The sequence below is a fragment of the Melanerpes formicivorus genome, unplaced genomic scaffold (genome assembly GCF_026170545.1).
Source record: "Melanerpes formicivorus ecotype bairdi unplaced genomic scaffold, bMelFor1.0.p_v2 SCAF_48, whole genome shotgun sequence".
NCBI lineage: Eukaryota > Metazoa > Chordata > Aves > Piciformes > Picidae > Melanerpes > Melanerpes formicivorus.
The window spans coordinates 3591255-3606216 of NW_027142400.1; the positions used below are offsets into that span (position 1 = coordinate 3591255).

The 14962-nt window shown below is 40.5% G+C and overlaps 1 protein-coding gene and 1 long non-coding RNA gene across 5 annotated transcripts in view; one reads left to right on the forward strand and one right to left on the reverse strand.

The window, feature by feature from the left end:
* The window catches only part of ASPG (asparaginase), a 47448-nt gene extending 32657 nt beyond the window's left edge, over window positions 1-14791 (forward strand). For all 4 annotated transcript variants that reach the window (XM_068160236.1, XM_068160237.1, XM_068160234.1 and 1 more), the window contains 4 exons: window positions 4874-4960; window positions 12299-12398; window positions 12684-12742; window positions 14375-14791. In XM_068160236.1, the coding sequence (XP_068016337.1) occupies window positions 4874-4960; window positions 12299-12398; window positions 12684-12737 (241 nt within the window). In that variant the 3' untranslated portion in view covers window positions 12738-12742; window positions 14375-14791. The remainder of the gene's footprint in view (window positions 1-4873; window positions 4961-12298; window positions 12399-12683; window positions 12743-14374) is intronic.
* On the reverse strand, window positions 8653-11270 carry LOC137452093 (uncharacterized). Its single transcript, XR_010989966.1, has 2 exons — window positions 11149-11270; window positions 8653-8772 (listed from the first exon to the last, which is right to left on the reverse strand). It is a non-coding gene; the product is annotated as an uncharacterized lncRNA (long non-coding RNA).
* Window positions 14792-14962: the final 171 nt, after the last annotated feature.

Consider the following 14962-nt stretch of genomic DNA (forward strand, 5'->3'; position numbering starts at 1 on the left):
ACCTTTTTCTGTAAAGGAGCTTGGAGTTCATAGATTTCCCCCCCCTGTCCCCCCCCCCCCCCATGATCTTCATGGATGTCTGTCCCCAGGTATTCCCAGAGCTTTCTAATGTTGACAAGTTCACCTGGTCTGTCAGGCTGGAATTAGCTCCCTGGGAGGTCTGACAGTCTGATTTTGCATTGGCTGCAGGAACAACTTGAAGGCTTTTTCTGTCTGGAAGACCAAATGTAGAAAGCGCAACAGACTCTATTCACCTGAGACCTGAAGTCCTGAGTGGCCACACTGTGCTATTGCTGTACCTACTGCACAGTCCTTTATAGCTTTGTAGTTGTTGCTTTATCTCAGGAATATATAAACCCTTCAGTGGCAAACCCTGAAAGACTTAAAGCAAAAACAAGCCCAACAGCAAATCAAACAAATAACCTCGCAGTTGAATACAGGTGGCTCTGGTCCAATGTGAGAAAATGCTAAAGCATTAGATACCATTAGATGTTCCTGCAAATCAGGCACCTACTTTTTTTTTGCCGCACCCATCTACCGCCTGAGGAATTTCACATGAGCTTGTTGTTTGGATTCCTCAGCATTGCCACTCCTGCATTAGACTCCTACTATGACTCTTAAGCTCTTTAAAACTGCACACCCATTTTGATAGAGGGAATTGTAAAAGGAAACTGCACCATAACCATTTTCAGTTTCTCTTTTTGTTTCTACCATTGGAATGAGAGTAAGAGTTGACTTAGAACTAATCTCATAAATGTGTGTTCATGATCTGCTGTGTACTCACACTGCATTTCACACTGATAAGCACATAAAGGGGTATGGTAAAGATCAGATAGCTGTGTATGTGCGTAATTAGATGCGCACTAAAAAAGATTCCTGCTACAGAAATATTTAAGTTCTATTTATTGAACATCTCTATGCTGAACGTGAAGAGATTATCCTGATGCAGTGTACAAAGTGGCAGAGAGGGAAAGGGAAAACTGATCTTAATTGAGCAGTCAATGCTTTAAACTGCTTAGTATTGTAACTTTCTCAGTTTTACTGAATATTGCATCAGCCTAATCCCATTTTATGAGAATTAATATGTGTTTAATTGACATTTAACTGCAGTACAGTAGCAACTCATCTTAAATATAGCTTTCTTCCAGTTTTTTATGTCACATTTCTCAGTGGTTTGCCTTTTAACCTAGCATGAAAATGTATGTAATGATGACTGATTTCTCTTCTCCATTTAATAATTTGTAAGGATGGTGAGGAATTATGTCTTTTCATAAAAGCTTCTTAACATAGCACTGTCACCTGGTGGACTAGCAACTGGATCTGTGTCAGTGATAGATATTTTATGTTTTTTCTTCTTTTTTACTTGAAGTGTCTGTTTCTTTGTTTGTTTAGATGATAAAATGTAGAGTCCCCTTCTAAATAAGAAATAAACTACTGCATTTCCACTTCTTCCTTTGTAACTCTGGAACTTGTATGTAGTCTCACTCACTTCATGCACGAAGCTAAACAGACCACTGTTAATGTAGGCCAGTTGCTTGACATATCAAAATTAGTAGCATTCCTTTAACTTCTTAGAGTGCCCTCAAGGGATAATTCATTTTCAAAACAATAGAATAATATTTTTTTATAATAGAAACTCTCCAAGCAGGAAAATGTCTTGAATAAAAATGGTGTATATTTTATGTAATAAAAACACTTCCATTTACTTGTAGAGCAGTGGTAAAAGGTTGAAAATGGGGAGCTGCTCATACAGTGCTGTGAGAACATCAGATTAGAGGCAGTAAAATTACCTCCCACATAAATATGAATTTAAATATTTGATATTTCACAAGGTTACATTTACATTATTTCAGGAAATCTAAGGCAGAGTGAAAATCTAGCAACCACTGACTCTGGAAGTGCACTGAAGCCTGTTCTTACACTATTTGAGCATAAAATTCCCACTGATACCATGTAGAAAACCAGACAAGTGAAACTAAGCTGATCCTGCCATAACCATTCCAGCTGCTAGAGGAGCAAGTATTAAAAAGAATGAAGCCAGTCAAGTTTGGATACACATTACACCTGCATTTCTTTAAAGAGGTGGTGGAAGGTGTGCACCCTAAGGCCCCAGTCCTGCAAACTCTTACATGTGTGTTAATTTCACATGTGTGATTCATCCCTTTTGAAGTTGATTCACTTAGTAAGTGTCTGCCAAGGCCTAGGATGATATGTACTGTATGGCACCTTGATTCCTGTGAATCCAGAGCCCTCACAAACTGGTAAAAGTTTAGATGTCATTATCTGTAACTCAGGATGTGCTCAGAGCAGTGAGTGTTGAAGACAAAACTGAATCAGTTTGCTATTAACCCATTAAAATATGTATTCAATATGTTGTGTTATCAATAATGGAATCTAGCAAGGAGGAGACACTAGAAACACTTTCTGTCTGGGTTTTTCATTCAGAGAGCAGATAAATGACAGTGGTTGTATCAAAACGCTAACTGAAGTAACATATGCAAAATAGCATTGTTTCTTTAGCCTGTGTCCAACCAAGAGCCATAGCTTGGTAACAGAGTGAGCTAAGAAGAGACAGACCCAGGAAGAGTTCATGGGTGACAATAGCTCCTCAAGTTTTTGCTTATCAGATGGGCCTAAACTAGACAAGCAGCTGTGCACCTCAAGCTAGCATGATGGTATTGGCCTTTCCTCCTCACTTTAAACTGTCACTGTCCAGCAGTTGCTCTCTTCTTGGTTTTGTGCTGTCACCTCAGGACGGGAATAGAACTCACACTGTTTCTAAGGTCATTGCTCATGACATGAGCTGAACTTCAGATCAGTTAAACTGTGACCCTTCTGAGGCTTGTGTAAAGCCACAGGAGAGCAGTGCTTAAAGGAACAACTTCTGAAGACAAGTACCTCTCAAGTGCCAAAGACATAACTATCAGAAATTCACAGCCAGTCTCTTGAAATATGAATAATGCTCTTTGTGGTAGGTACAAGACAGCAGAAGTGGTACTCTGGATAGGGCTTAAGTTTCTGCAGAATGTAGATGTAATTTAGGTGCAAGTAGGAACAAGCTGTAGCGCAACTTACGTGCCACATAGTTTTCATATTGAGTGATGGGAAGGTAAGAAGTGGTCAGTTTTCTTACAGTACCAAATTTAACACTTTGAAGTTATAAATTATTATTATTTGTCCCTATTCTTCCACTCTCTTACCCTTCCCATAACAAGCAGTGGTATACAACACTTAAAACACATCCTCTACACTGAGAAACATGACTTTGAATTAATCCCATTCATTGGGACATTGCACTTTTATTTAGAAAGGTTTTATTGTAAGCACTGTTAGTTTCATTGCTTCACTGCTTAAAGATTTATTTCAAACAACCCCTTTCCTTATTTAAATTTGCTGTATTAAATGTGGGGTAAATGCCCCCCAAATCTGTCTGTGAAAGATTATAGAGTCCCACTCAGAGCAGTAATGGCTGTGTGTTGTAAGTGGGACATGAAGTGCTCTGAAGAGAATCTTACTGCCAGAAGGGAGTAAACAGTTGCAGAAGGGGGAAAGAAAAGCCTGACTGCTGGAATCCAGAGATGGGGACTTCAGAGAAGGAGCACACTGAGGGAAGATACATTGCATGCTTTACTGCATTTTGTCTTTTAGTGCTGTCACATAGCATAGCTTTAATTTTAAAAAGAATCAGTTTAATGCAGTGATTTTGAGTATAAAGTGGGAAATGAGAAATAATCCAGGACAGCTGTTGGAGAGTAAGCAAACACTCCCCATCTTCAGCCCTGATACCCAATGTGAGCTAGAGTGAACCAAAACGTTCTACTTTAATCTATTTTTCAGTCAGCTTTCTTTTCAGCTAATTACTATCCTGCTTAAGATTGAAATAAAAATTTTGTAGATGCAGAATTCATTCTTCCCCACAGATTGAAAACCAGAAAGCTGTGCCATTTTATGATGCTTGTGGATGACTAGCCATGTCATAAAGGACCCACCTGAGAAAATATTTCAGATAACCGAACAAACTTGCAGCATGTGCTGTTCCAGCAGAGCTTTGCCATGAAGGAAAGAAATATTTTGTGGGTTTTTGGCTGTCAATTGAAACAAAGTACAGTAAAAAAAAAAAAATTAAAAAAATCTGTCTGATTAGGTTTATTTTATGTTGGATAAAGGAAAATGATTTCTTTTAGTTTGTAAATTAAGATCTTATACGAAACATATAAGCTTACATAGGCTTAATATGAATAACAGTGAAATAATTTCTAAAATGGAAAGGCACATCGGTACCTCCAAGAAAATGCAAGTGATTAAGCATAACAAGTATGTGAGTTTTCAGGTAATGGGCTGGGAAAAGGTGTGTTTTCATGGGAGGTTCATAATGATTCTTACCACAGTTTTGAAGCCCTAAAAAACATGACTGGCTTCTACATTAACCTAAGATTCAGCACATATCTGCAAGATACCAGTTTTATTTGACTGATATAGATGAGCATTGTATTCTGTAAAATGCAGGAATGATGCTATAGAGTAAATGTTGTCACCATTTGCATGTATTTCAGTTGCTAATTTCAAGTGTTAAATTAAGCTAGGACTAAGGTAGAGCCAGAAATTCTTTGAAGAGAATCATTGTCAGAGGCAAAGTTAATACTTTCATGAGATTAGTATGTGAATGATTTTTTTTTTTGACAGAGGGCAGATCTTTTTATTACATCAGTCACCTTGGAGAAGATTCATTGGTTCTGTGATGGTGGTGAATGCTGACTGTTTCTGTATATGCATAATGTAGGAAAAAACATAAATGTGTGGGGGGGAAACCTACCAATCGAAATATTTTCTGTGTTTTCTTTTTTTCTCCCCCACCCCCCTATTCCTTATATAGGCACATGCAAGTGATTAATTTGTTACGAGAAACAGGAGCACACCTTTCAAGCCATGACTTGGAGAACATTGGAACAGTACTCTGCAGGTAAATGTGATATAAGGTGAGGTGGCCCTAAGACTGGGGTGGAGTGGGATGATTATTCAGAAGAGACTCTCAGCATGGAGATCAGCATGTATACAATTTCAAAGAAACATTTGGGTCCCTGGCACAAGACAGTGATTTCTGTGCTGGACTAATAATATGGAAACGAGTAAAGTGATGAAATTAAGAATCAACAGCAGCAACTCAAGAGAGCTCCAAAGTAGAGAGTATTGTGGGATAACTGAACTGAAAGCAAATACGCCCCATTGTTCCCAAGCACTTTCACCAAAGAAGGATGAAGAGGAAGCTGTGCAAGGTGTGATTAAATACCATCTCTGAGACTAAAGCTGCACACAGTGCATCTTTTTTTTTTATTATTTTCTTGAAATCCACTTTTTGCTCATATGGGAATGGCTTCTACTCTAATTAGCATATAGCAGTGTTCCTAAAAATAACTAAATAAATAGACAAATAGATTTAACCTCAAAACTTTTGAACAACTGCTCAACATCTCTACATACCCTTAAATATAATCCTCTGTTATAGCTGTTTTTCCATACAGTTGCTTTTTATATATGAGGTGTTTTAATTATATCGTCATATATTATGAAAATATATGATGACCACTAGATGGATAAGGAACTGGCTTGATGGCCGCACCCAAAGAGTGGCTGTCAATGGCTCCATGTCCCAGTGGAGGCCAGTGACAAGCGGAGTCCCTCAGGGATCAGTCCTGGCACCTGTCTTGTTCAACATCTTTGTGGGTGCCATGGACAGTGGCATTGAGTGCACCCTCAGCAAGTTTGCTGATGACACCAAGCTGTGTGGTGCAGCAGACACGCTGGAGGGAAGGGAGGCCGTCCAGAGGGACCTTGACAGGCTGGAGAGGTGGGCACAAGCCAACCTCATGAAGTTCAATAAGAGCAAGTGCAGGGTCCTGCATCTGGGTCGAGGCAATCCCAGGCACAAATACAGGCTGGGCAGTGACTGGCTGGAGAGCAGCACTGAGGAGAGAGACTTGGGGGTGCTGGTGGACAAAAAGCTCAACATGAGCTCTCAGTGTGCACTTGCAGCCCGCAAAGCCAATCAGATCCTGGGCTGCATCAGGAGAAGTGTGGCTAGCAGGTCGAGGGAGGTGATCCTCCCCCTCTACTCAGCTCTGGTGAGACCCCACCTGGAGTACTGCGTCCAGTTCTGGAGCCCCTATTACAAGAGGGATGTGGAGGTGCTGGAACGTGTCCAGGGAAGGGCCATGAGGATGATCAGAGGGCTGGAGCACCTCTTCTATGAGGACAGACTGAAGGAGTTGGGGCTGTTCAGTCTGCAGAAGAGAAGGCTCCAAGGTGACCTAATTGTGGCCTTCCAGTATCTGAAGGGGGCCTAGAGGAGGGCTGGGGAAGGACTTCTCAGGATCTCAGGTAGTGATAGGACTAGGGGGAATGGAATGAAGCTGGAGGTGGGGAGATTCAGGCTGGATGTGAGGAGGAAGTTCTTCACCATGAGAGTGGTAAAGCCCTGGAATGGGTTGTCCAGGGAGGTGGTTGAGGCCCCGTCCCTGGAGGTGTTTAAGAGCAGGCTGGATGAGGCTCTGGCCAGCCTGATCTAGTGTGGGGTGTCCCTGCCCATGGCAGGGGGGTTGGAACTAGATGGTCCTTGTGATCCCTTCCAACCCTGACTGATACTATGATACTATGATAAATGCTTGATTTCCTCTCCCCCCATACTGGCCCCAAATTGCAGATTACTCTGAAAATTATAAGGGGGTTTAATGTATTTCCTAAAATTACTTACAATTTTTACTTCATTTATTCTTCTTCTTTCCAAAATAAAAACCCAAACAGAAAAACCACCCCTGAGTACTGGCTTTTATATCAGGACTTGACAGGAAACCATGAGACTCAGAGAGAATAGCCAGTGCTGCATATTGTCTACAAAACTAGAAGGTCAAGGTAAAGCTTATGTGTGGTCTCTGTGAGGGCTGGAATTTGTCTTTTGAGTAGTTTTGGACTCAGTGAATACTATCTGGAGTATTTCCGTTGCTGTAACACCCTTAGAGGAGACCAGGTAATAACACTTCTACTATGAAGTTAAAATATGGGCTTCTCAGGACACTTCAAGTGGTAGGACAGAACAAACCCCTTGGTTTCCATAGTTTCCATCAGCCTAGAAGGCAGGAGTGGCGGCTTAGGGAAGGACACTCACTGCAAATAAATTGGCTCTGCTGCCTCATGTAGAACCAGTTTGGCTAGCTGACCTGGCACTACTATGTGTGTGTTGTTCCCTCCAAAAATAAAAAATATTAAAAAAGGAAAAAAGAACATGAGTCCTTTAAATAAAAAATGGCTCTAATGCTGTTCCATCATTTAAAAGAGGAATATTAACCTTTCATCTGTAATTCATGCTCTCCTGATTTTCTAAGATGATATTTTGTTAAACATATCTTAAACTTGCATTGATAGTAATAAGTTTAGGATAAAAACGGTGTAGATCTTCCAAATCAAGGGCAGGAGTACACTTGTGTCTAGAGGCCGAGTAAGGACTCGGCGCAGAGTGATGTACTCAGGGTAGGAGGCTCTCCCACCTTGGTACAGGTCAGGAGCCAGGACTCTGGCTCTCTGCTGGCTGGTGGCTGGAGTAGTGGCTGGGGGCACACCCACTGACAGCCATCACTGCATAGCCTGTACCAGGAGCACAGCCAGCCTGAGGTAGCAATCAGGCTTCAAGACAGTGCCTAAGTGTCTGTGAATGGTGGCTCTTACACTGCTCGTGCAGAGCTGAAGGGCTTGCTTTCCTCTTGCAGTTCTAGAGGGCCTGAGTCTTTTGCATCAAAGTGGACTTTTTCCACAGAGCATTACTCAGATGTCTAAAAGTTATTAAATCTGAGGTACTGGTGTTTGTCCTCCTGCCAGAATGTCTCAGATACTTTTGGAGTATCCTCAGATGACCTGACTGATACACTCATTTTTCCAGCATGCTCAGGCTCACCTCTGTGTCCTACCTCTTCCCTCTGCCTTTTAAGCCTTCTCTTTGCAGGCACTGGCACCTTCATGACAGTCAGTGTGTTCACACGTTCAAGCTGTTTAAAGAACACTGTTTACAATGTCTTTAGTCTAATTTGGGCTATTTTCCTATATATATCTTGTAATGTGCTGCAATTTGTATCAGTCTGAATTTATCGCCAAAGCAATAAGTGAACTTCCTAGGGTGTTTAGAAGGACAAAGCTACTTACTTTCTGAAAAGCTCTGAGATCCTGCACTTAGCTAAGAACTTTTTGGTCCCATGCAGTTCTCTCTGAATTAGAAGCTATAATCAAGTTTTCCCCCTTGCTACTTAGTTCCTCAAACAAAATGGCTTTCATAAAAGACCGTGAACAGGATTTTTGTGTTCTAATACTGTCTCCTCAGCTTCCTTCTGTTTAGACTCATGATTTTAGAATAGAATAGTTCAGTTGGAAGATTTTGGAGATAAAATAAATGCGTTCCTTTGGCATTGGTGATGTTTGAGAGGGAAAGAAATACCAGCCACAAATGAAGAACTGAGAGCTGAAGAGTATTAGCAGAAACTCTTGTGTAGAAAGTGGAGATAACACGTAAGTGAAGCCAAGATGCTGTAGTTATTAAATTCTTCATGGTTTCATTTGCTGGTTTTTCTTTTATGCAGGAAGTGAGAGGTGTTAGTCTGCTTTTCTAAATCACTTTGTTGATGTTTGGTATCTGGTTCGTGGCTTTATTTTGAACTGAGAAAGTTCTCAGTGTTGGTAATCTGTTAACAATGTCAGAATCTCTTCTCATGTTGCAGTAGTATTGTCATCTGTCTGCAAAACAAAACCATGATGAGATAAATTAGGACATGTAGACATTCTGAAGGCTTGTCAAGTTCTGGGGTTGGTAAACAGTAGCTTTGTGTGTGTTTTTGAAAAGACGAATGCCTGTATAGAAGGCATTGAGATGTTCTGTTCAAGTCTGTACTTCACAAAATTAAATAGTGGCATAAAGCCAAACCAACTTTCTCTTTCATAGTCTTAGATTTCATAAAATGATATGATATAATATACAAGGGTGAAGCATTTAAAAACCAGTGACTCTGAGAACAAGATGCCTCTTCAATCTAGCATAAACTTGAGGGGGAAGGCTGGAGAAGGAAGGATAAATATGACTCTACAGGAATTAGGAATAAGCTATCTTTCAAAGAAGTCTGTCACTATTGAGAGAGATGTGGTGATACTAGCTAAGAACAGCACTCCAAAATGTGTTCAAGATAGAACAAACCATGCCTTGTGCTGGACTTTCAACTTGGTTTTTGCAGATTTTGATTTTTTTTTTAAATCTGTTCTGTCAGGCTGAATAAGATGCCTTTAAAAAAGAAATTTTTTTCCTAATAACTTTATATGGACAGCATTAAAGGAGAATTGCTGAAAAAGCAGAGCTTTGCATCCCTAGGAAACATAAAATCCTAATACCTGAGGAGAAAGGAGGAAATCCCAAGGTGTCATTTCACTGTCCTAGTTACTTCCCAGATCTAGAGCTCGATTGTCCTTTGTCCTTCTAAATTCTCTGAGACCTGAGCAGCTTGGCTTCAGTACCTTGACAGTAACAGAGCACCCCTTAAACAGCAGCTCCTGTGACTCAGTTTGCTTGATGCTATCATGACAGAAATCCCAAACCAGAATAAAATAGAATTAACCAAGTTGGAAATATCTTAGCTCTGTCACTATGACGGCTAATGCAGATTAGCCATGCTGAAACTGTGGAATAGATACGTGGTTTTTTTCCTAAACGCAGTAGTAATGATAGGCAGCACTTCGGGGATTCGGCTAGGTGCCTTAGTAAAATGTGTTAAGTAGCTCTTTGTCAACACAGCAGGTTTTAAACATCCTGATAAGTTTAGATTGAAGTTATTTTTATTCCATTTGATGATATAAAAGCGATGGACTTACTGCTTAGAGCGTGCACTTGTAGTTGGAATTGCTGGCAAAAGTATCTTTGAGAAAAATTCAGAATTCTATGTATATATATTTGACTATATGACAGTGTGTAAAGGAAATGCAGATGTGTTTGGCTTGACTACGGAGGTCTGCAATTGGAGAAAAATACTTTGTGGTGTCCTTGATTAGAATCAACTTAGTGAATAGTAAGTATCTTCTGTTTAGAGTGGCATTTAAATTTTCTTGCAAGCTGCATCACTTTTTATTCAGGTTGCAGTCCTCATAGAATACATTTCTCACTTGATCAGTAAATGGATGCTTCAAAATTGAAGATACTTCTGTGCATTAGAAATGTTCTAATAACATGGAAAGAGAACACCTCACAGTTTTGACCTCTGTCATTGTGGATTAAATTGCTCTTTCTGAACAAGAGCTATCAGGCAGTTAATTTCCAAGTGCGTGCAGTAGCCCCTGTTTATTGCTTACAGTGATGCTAGCTGAATTGTCCAGCTTATATACATCAGTAACACTCCTGAATGTACTGATCTTTGCCCACAAGGGTTTCCACTTTGCACATGGCTGACAGTGAGATGCTGTTTGGTTTTCCTGAGCAGTGTTGGAGATGCTTGTAACTCTGACTTGCAAGGTAGACTTTTCGTTTGTTCCTTAATTATGGAACCTTCCAGTGCCAAAGGCAAGAGATTTGTGTTTCAGTAGTGGCTGCTAAGCAATTTCTTCTCCATCTTACTAATGCTTACACATTTTCTTTACTAATGCTTACTTTTTTCTACAATTTCTTCAAGGACTTCCTCCTGAGGTACATCTTGTTAGATGTACCTCGCCTTCATCTGTTTCCTTGTTGATTGTGAGGGACCTTTTTTGTGATGGCAGTTTTCATTAATGATTTATTGATCCTTTTCTTCATGATGTCAGATTGAAGCACTATTAAACCTCATAGCACCCCACTGTTACTTCCCTGCCCCCCCAAAAGTCCCAGCTATAGATTTCCTGCCCTGCTGCAGGGTTGGTGGCATTACATGGAGGAACACAGAGATTGTTTGCTTTCCTTTTTTGTGCTTAGACTTTGATAGTGCTGCAAGCAAACTCTGACTTTCTCCTCAGACTTCTGCAATTAGAGGCTTCCATTCCCCTGAAAACATTTTTTCAGGTACTTAAGGAGATTCAATGCACAACAGAAGTGATTTTCGCCTAGGATGAGAAGTGAATGTTAGAGCCCTGCTTTCAGAGATTTTTCCATAAGCTTACCTGTCTGCCCCTTGCATCTTTCAGCCTTCTCCACTCTTCATCAGGTCTGCCTGGGTTGGTTGTCATACCCAGGAGCCCATCACCTTACTCTGTCCAGGCTGCCAGCAGTGTGCCTTTCCCTTACAGCGAGCACTGTTTAAGGCAGCAAACTTTGAACTTAATGGGTTTGGGGAGGGCTCCCCCTTTCTTAATGAGATTCAACCTCACTTGATGATTATCATCATGGTTCTGCTGAAACAATCTGTGAGCTAATGGCAAGCTCAGGTCTGAAACCTGACAGATGTTGGTATCTTGAGAAACCTGAAGGTAGTCCTTCCAACCTGCTGTCCACAACCTTGGTACAAATGATCATGCTTTTATTGTGTACAGGCTGTTAGCCTTTCCTTTACCTAAATAGAAGTTTAAAACAAGCCTTAAGTGTTATGGATGAGACTACCAGCAAAATGTGCAAAATTCCAGTCTGGTGTACATTCCTCTGAAAAGTTTAACTAGCTCATTTGTGTATGATTCATTTTGATCCTTGCTATTGCTTGTTGTACATGGCAGATAGAGGTGGTCTTTGAAAAGCTTTCTGTTCTGTGTACTTCCCATTTAAAATATTACAAATTACCTTAAGACTCAAAGAAATGTAGCTACATTACTGTCCAAAGGATATCACATAAATATGCTGTCATTACTTCTCATAGCAAGCATAGCCATGCAAACTTGAGAAGGGGATTTCTTAGCTGTTTTAAGTAAGGCACACTGATTGCTAGCACATCATGTGCTCTTGCTTACTCAGGTGCATCTTGATTTAGCCATTGCCCTCCCCCCAACTCATTTCATGAGATAAATATTGTGTTGTGAAATATGAAACTGCATGACTTTTTTTACCCTTTGGTCATAGTCACACCCACTATGTGAAACTAGCCTGTTGTAAGTACTTATAGCACAGCCCTATTAATTTAAGGAACTGATTCATCTAGCTGTGCTGCTTGCTCAGCTGTTCAAAGCTGTTGTAACAGTGCTCCTTTCCTTACCTCTCTTCCCTGGCAGCCATGTTGAGTCTGCTCTGGTTCAGTGTTTGCCTGCTGAGCTAAGTGACAGGACTCAGAAGCACACCAAAATTGACTGAAAGATTCAGAACCAATATTAATTATTGTTTTTCCAGCCTCACAGCTAAAGGAGATGTGGATGGGCTGTATGCCTGGTACCTAGCTGGTGCAGACCTCGAGCAAACTGGTTATGATGGCAGGAAACCCCTACAAGTAGTAAGTGTGCACATGGCTGTACTCCATGTTGGGCAGCATTAGTTTGGGAAGAGTAAATGATGCTTTGGGAACTGCAAACCAGATTAGAATGTTACAAAATCAAGTCTGGTGCTATTCCAAAGTAATACATTGTTGGAGATAGAATTTTCTCATCTGTGTCAGAGGAATTAAAATTTAAATTGGATTTTAATTATTTTGTGGTTATATGTTCTTGTTTCCCACAAGTAAATATTTGCATGTCCTGGTGCACAGGATGGCAGGATTTATTCATGTTTCTACTTACAGGCAGAGGCTACAGGGCATAAGGAGGTTCTTGACTTCTTTAGACAAAAGCAGTAAAGAAGGTAAGACCTTGTTTTAAAGCGCCAGATTTCTGAAATCTATGGGTCAGCACATACAGGTATGGAGGGGGATTATGTATTTAACCCCTAGTTCACCCTAAACCATGTGGGTTCAGCTGCTGTCCCTGCTATAGTTTCTGACAAAACTCTGAGGACTTTAGCCCCTCTCTACAAAGAAGGATTGGTGTTTATTCCTCCTCCTGCCTGAGCCTGGAAGTGGTTGTTTTATGGTGTGTTCCACAGTGTGGTTCTGAAGCTGGTTGGGAACCTAAAAGATACTAAAAGGCAGGCATTGAGAGCAGCAGTCTTTTTCCTTTGGCCCATTGCAACAAACTGTTCCTCAATCTTGTTTACCTTAGATACACAATGCCTTTTATTGCACTCTTTGCCAGGCCTAGTTTTCAGGGTGCTATACCCACAGCACAGGAGCATATCCTACTCTGGTAGAGCTGCGAGGTGATAGCAGTCATTTGGCTGCACAGTCTCCCACTCAGGAGGTGCTACTGTGGTACAGCACTGCCAGCTGTGTTCTCACTGCCTTTTAAGGGAACACTGTATACCAGTCCACCAGTGGGGCAGATTTCTAATATGCAGGAGTTAGTTGCACTGAACACATGGACTGCAGAAGAATCCCCTTCAACTGAGAGCTCTGCCAGGGGTTTGCTCCCCCTCAGGGCACAGAATAGGGCAGTACCATGGCCTCTGTCTTACTCAGACTTCAGATGAAGCTGCCTGGTTGTCACTGACATGGACTCACAGCACAAATCGCTCCTGTGTTGCTAATACACAGGGTATGTTTCCCTAGAAGTGTGCATGAGGCAGGTGTGAGCCTTTTGTTCAATGCATCAGATCTGATAAGCCTCTCTATAGGAAACTTGTCTGGGCGTTTGACCTCCAGTGCTGTGCTGCAACTGGAGACATTTAGAATGTTTCCCTTTCATTTCCCAGAACTCCTTTCTGATGCAATATGTTGTTGATTTAGGTATCTCTTCACCAATATGTTGGCAAATCTTTGTCCAATTTAAATATTGGGAAGAGATGGTCTCCTTTATTAAATAAAAATTAACATACAATTTAATTAACGGTTTTGCTGCATCCATGGCTACCTTGCCACTTGTGTGTCCCATTTGATCAACGTGAGGGAATTCATGTGTATGTAAGTGGGGAACTGCAGCTGCAAGAATAACATTTTTGATTCATTGTTTACTGGTTTAAATTAACATAGAACAGAATCAGGCAATTTTTACTTTCCTGTAAAGTTTTGAGGGTTTCTTTATTTGAGCCAAAGTAGAAGGATTAGATACAATCAATCTCAAGCATTTAAATGAAAGTTTTCTAATGTCTGAGATGAAGGTGCTAAAAATATCTTCAGAATGATGTTGTGAAGTTATTTCCATTTTCAGTTAAGTATGTCTGCAAAAGTTGTTTCATTTGTAAACCGAAAGTGAATTCGTTAAATCCTCAATTCCTTCATGGATCATCTTTTAATTCCTTTGAACTGAGCCACCAGTAGTGTAGGCAGTCTGAAAGAAGTGTCCAATACCACATGAAAACTTGTTTGAGAGGCTACAAGGTTATTTTTTGGGGAGCTTTTCATACTGCCTAGTTCTAAACATCCATTTTCTGTTTCTCCAGAGGCTGCAGAAGATGGTCACTTCTCTTCAGAAATATCAGCTTTGAACACATTAAGTGGTTATGGGAGGAAAAGAGAAAAGGAACAATGGTAGCTGCACTTGGAGCATACAGGGAAGATAGAGCTTAGAAATATTCTTTATTTAGAATCACAATAAGTTCTTACTGATTCTCTGGAAATCATTTTCTGCTTTATATTTAGTAACTTTAAATATTTTTTGAAACAAATGAGACTCGAATGTATTGCTTTTACTGTACAAGTTTGTTGGGTTTTGTTAAGAGGCCTTTCAAACCTTATGTTAAATCAGTGAGGACAGTATTTCAGACATAAAAAAAGAAATGCTGTGGTGAATTCATACCACGAAAAAACAGTGGATTGTGCATTTTTGGGTTTCAAGTAATAAAATCTCTGAGGAACAATGTTGGTTTCACTTTGTCTGGTTTTTGCAATGGCTTGTATCACTCCAGTTGCAATTACAGCAATTGTGAGTGTCAGTGCAAACAATTGAATCAGTCATGGGCATCTGCCTGCAGTTGTGTACTAATCTTCACCAATGTGTCACTATAAAACCTCACTTAAAATGAGTAGGA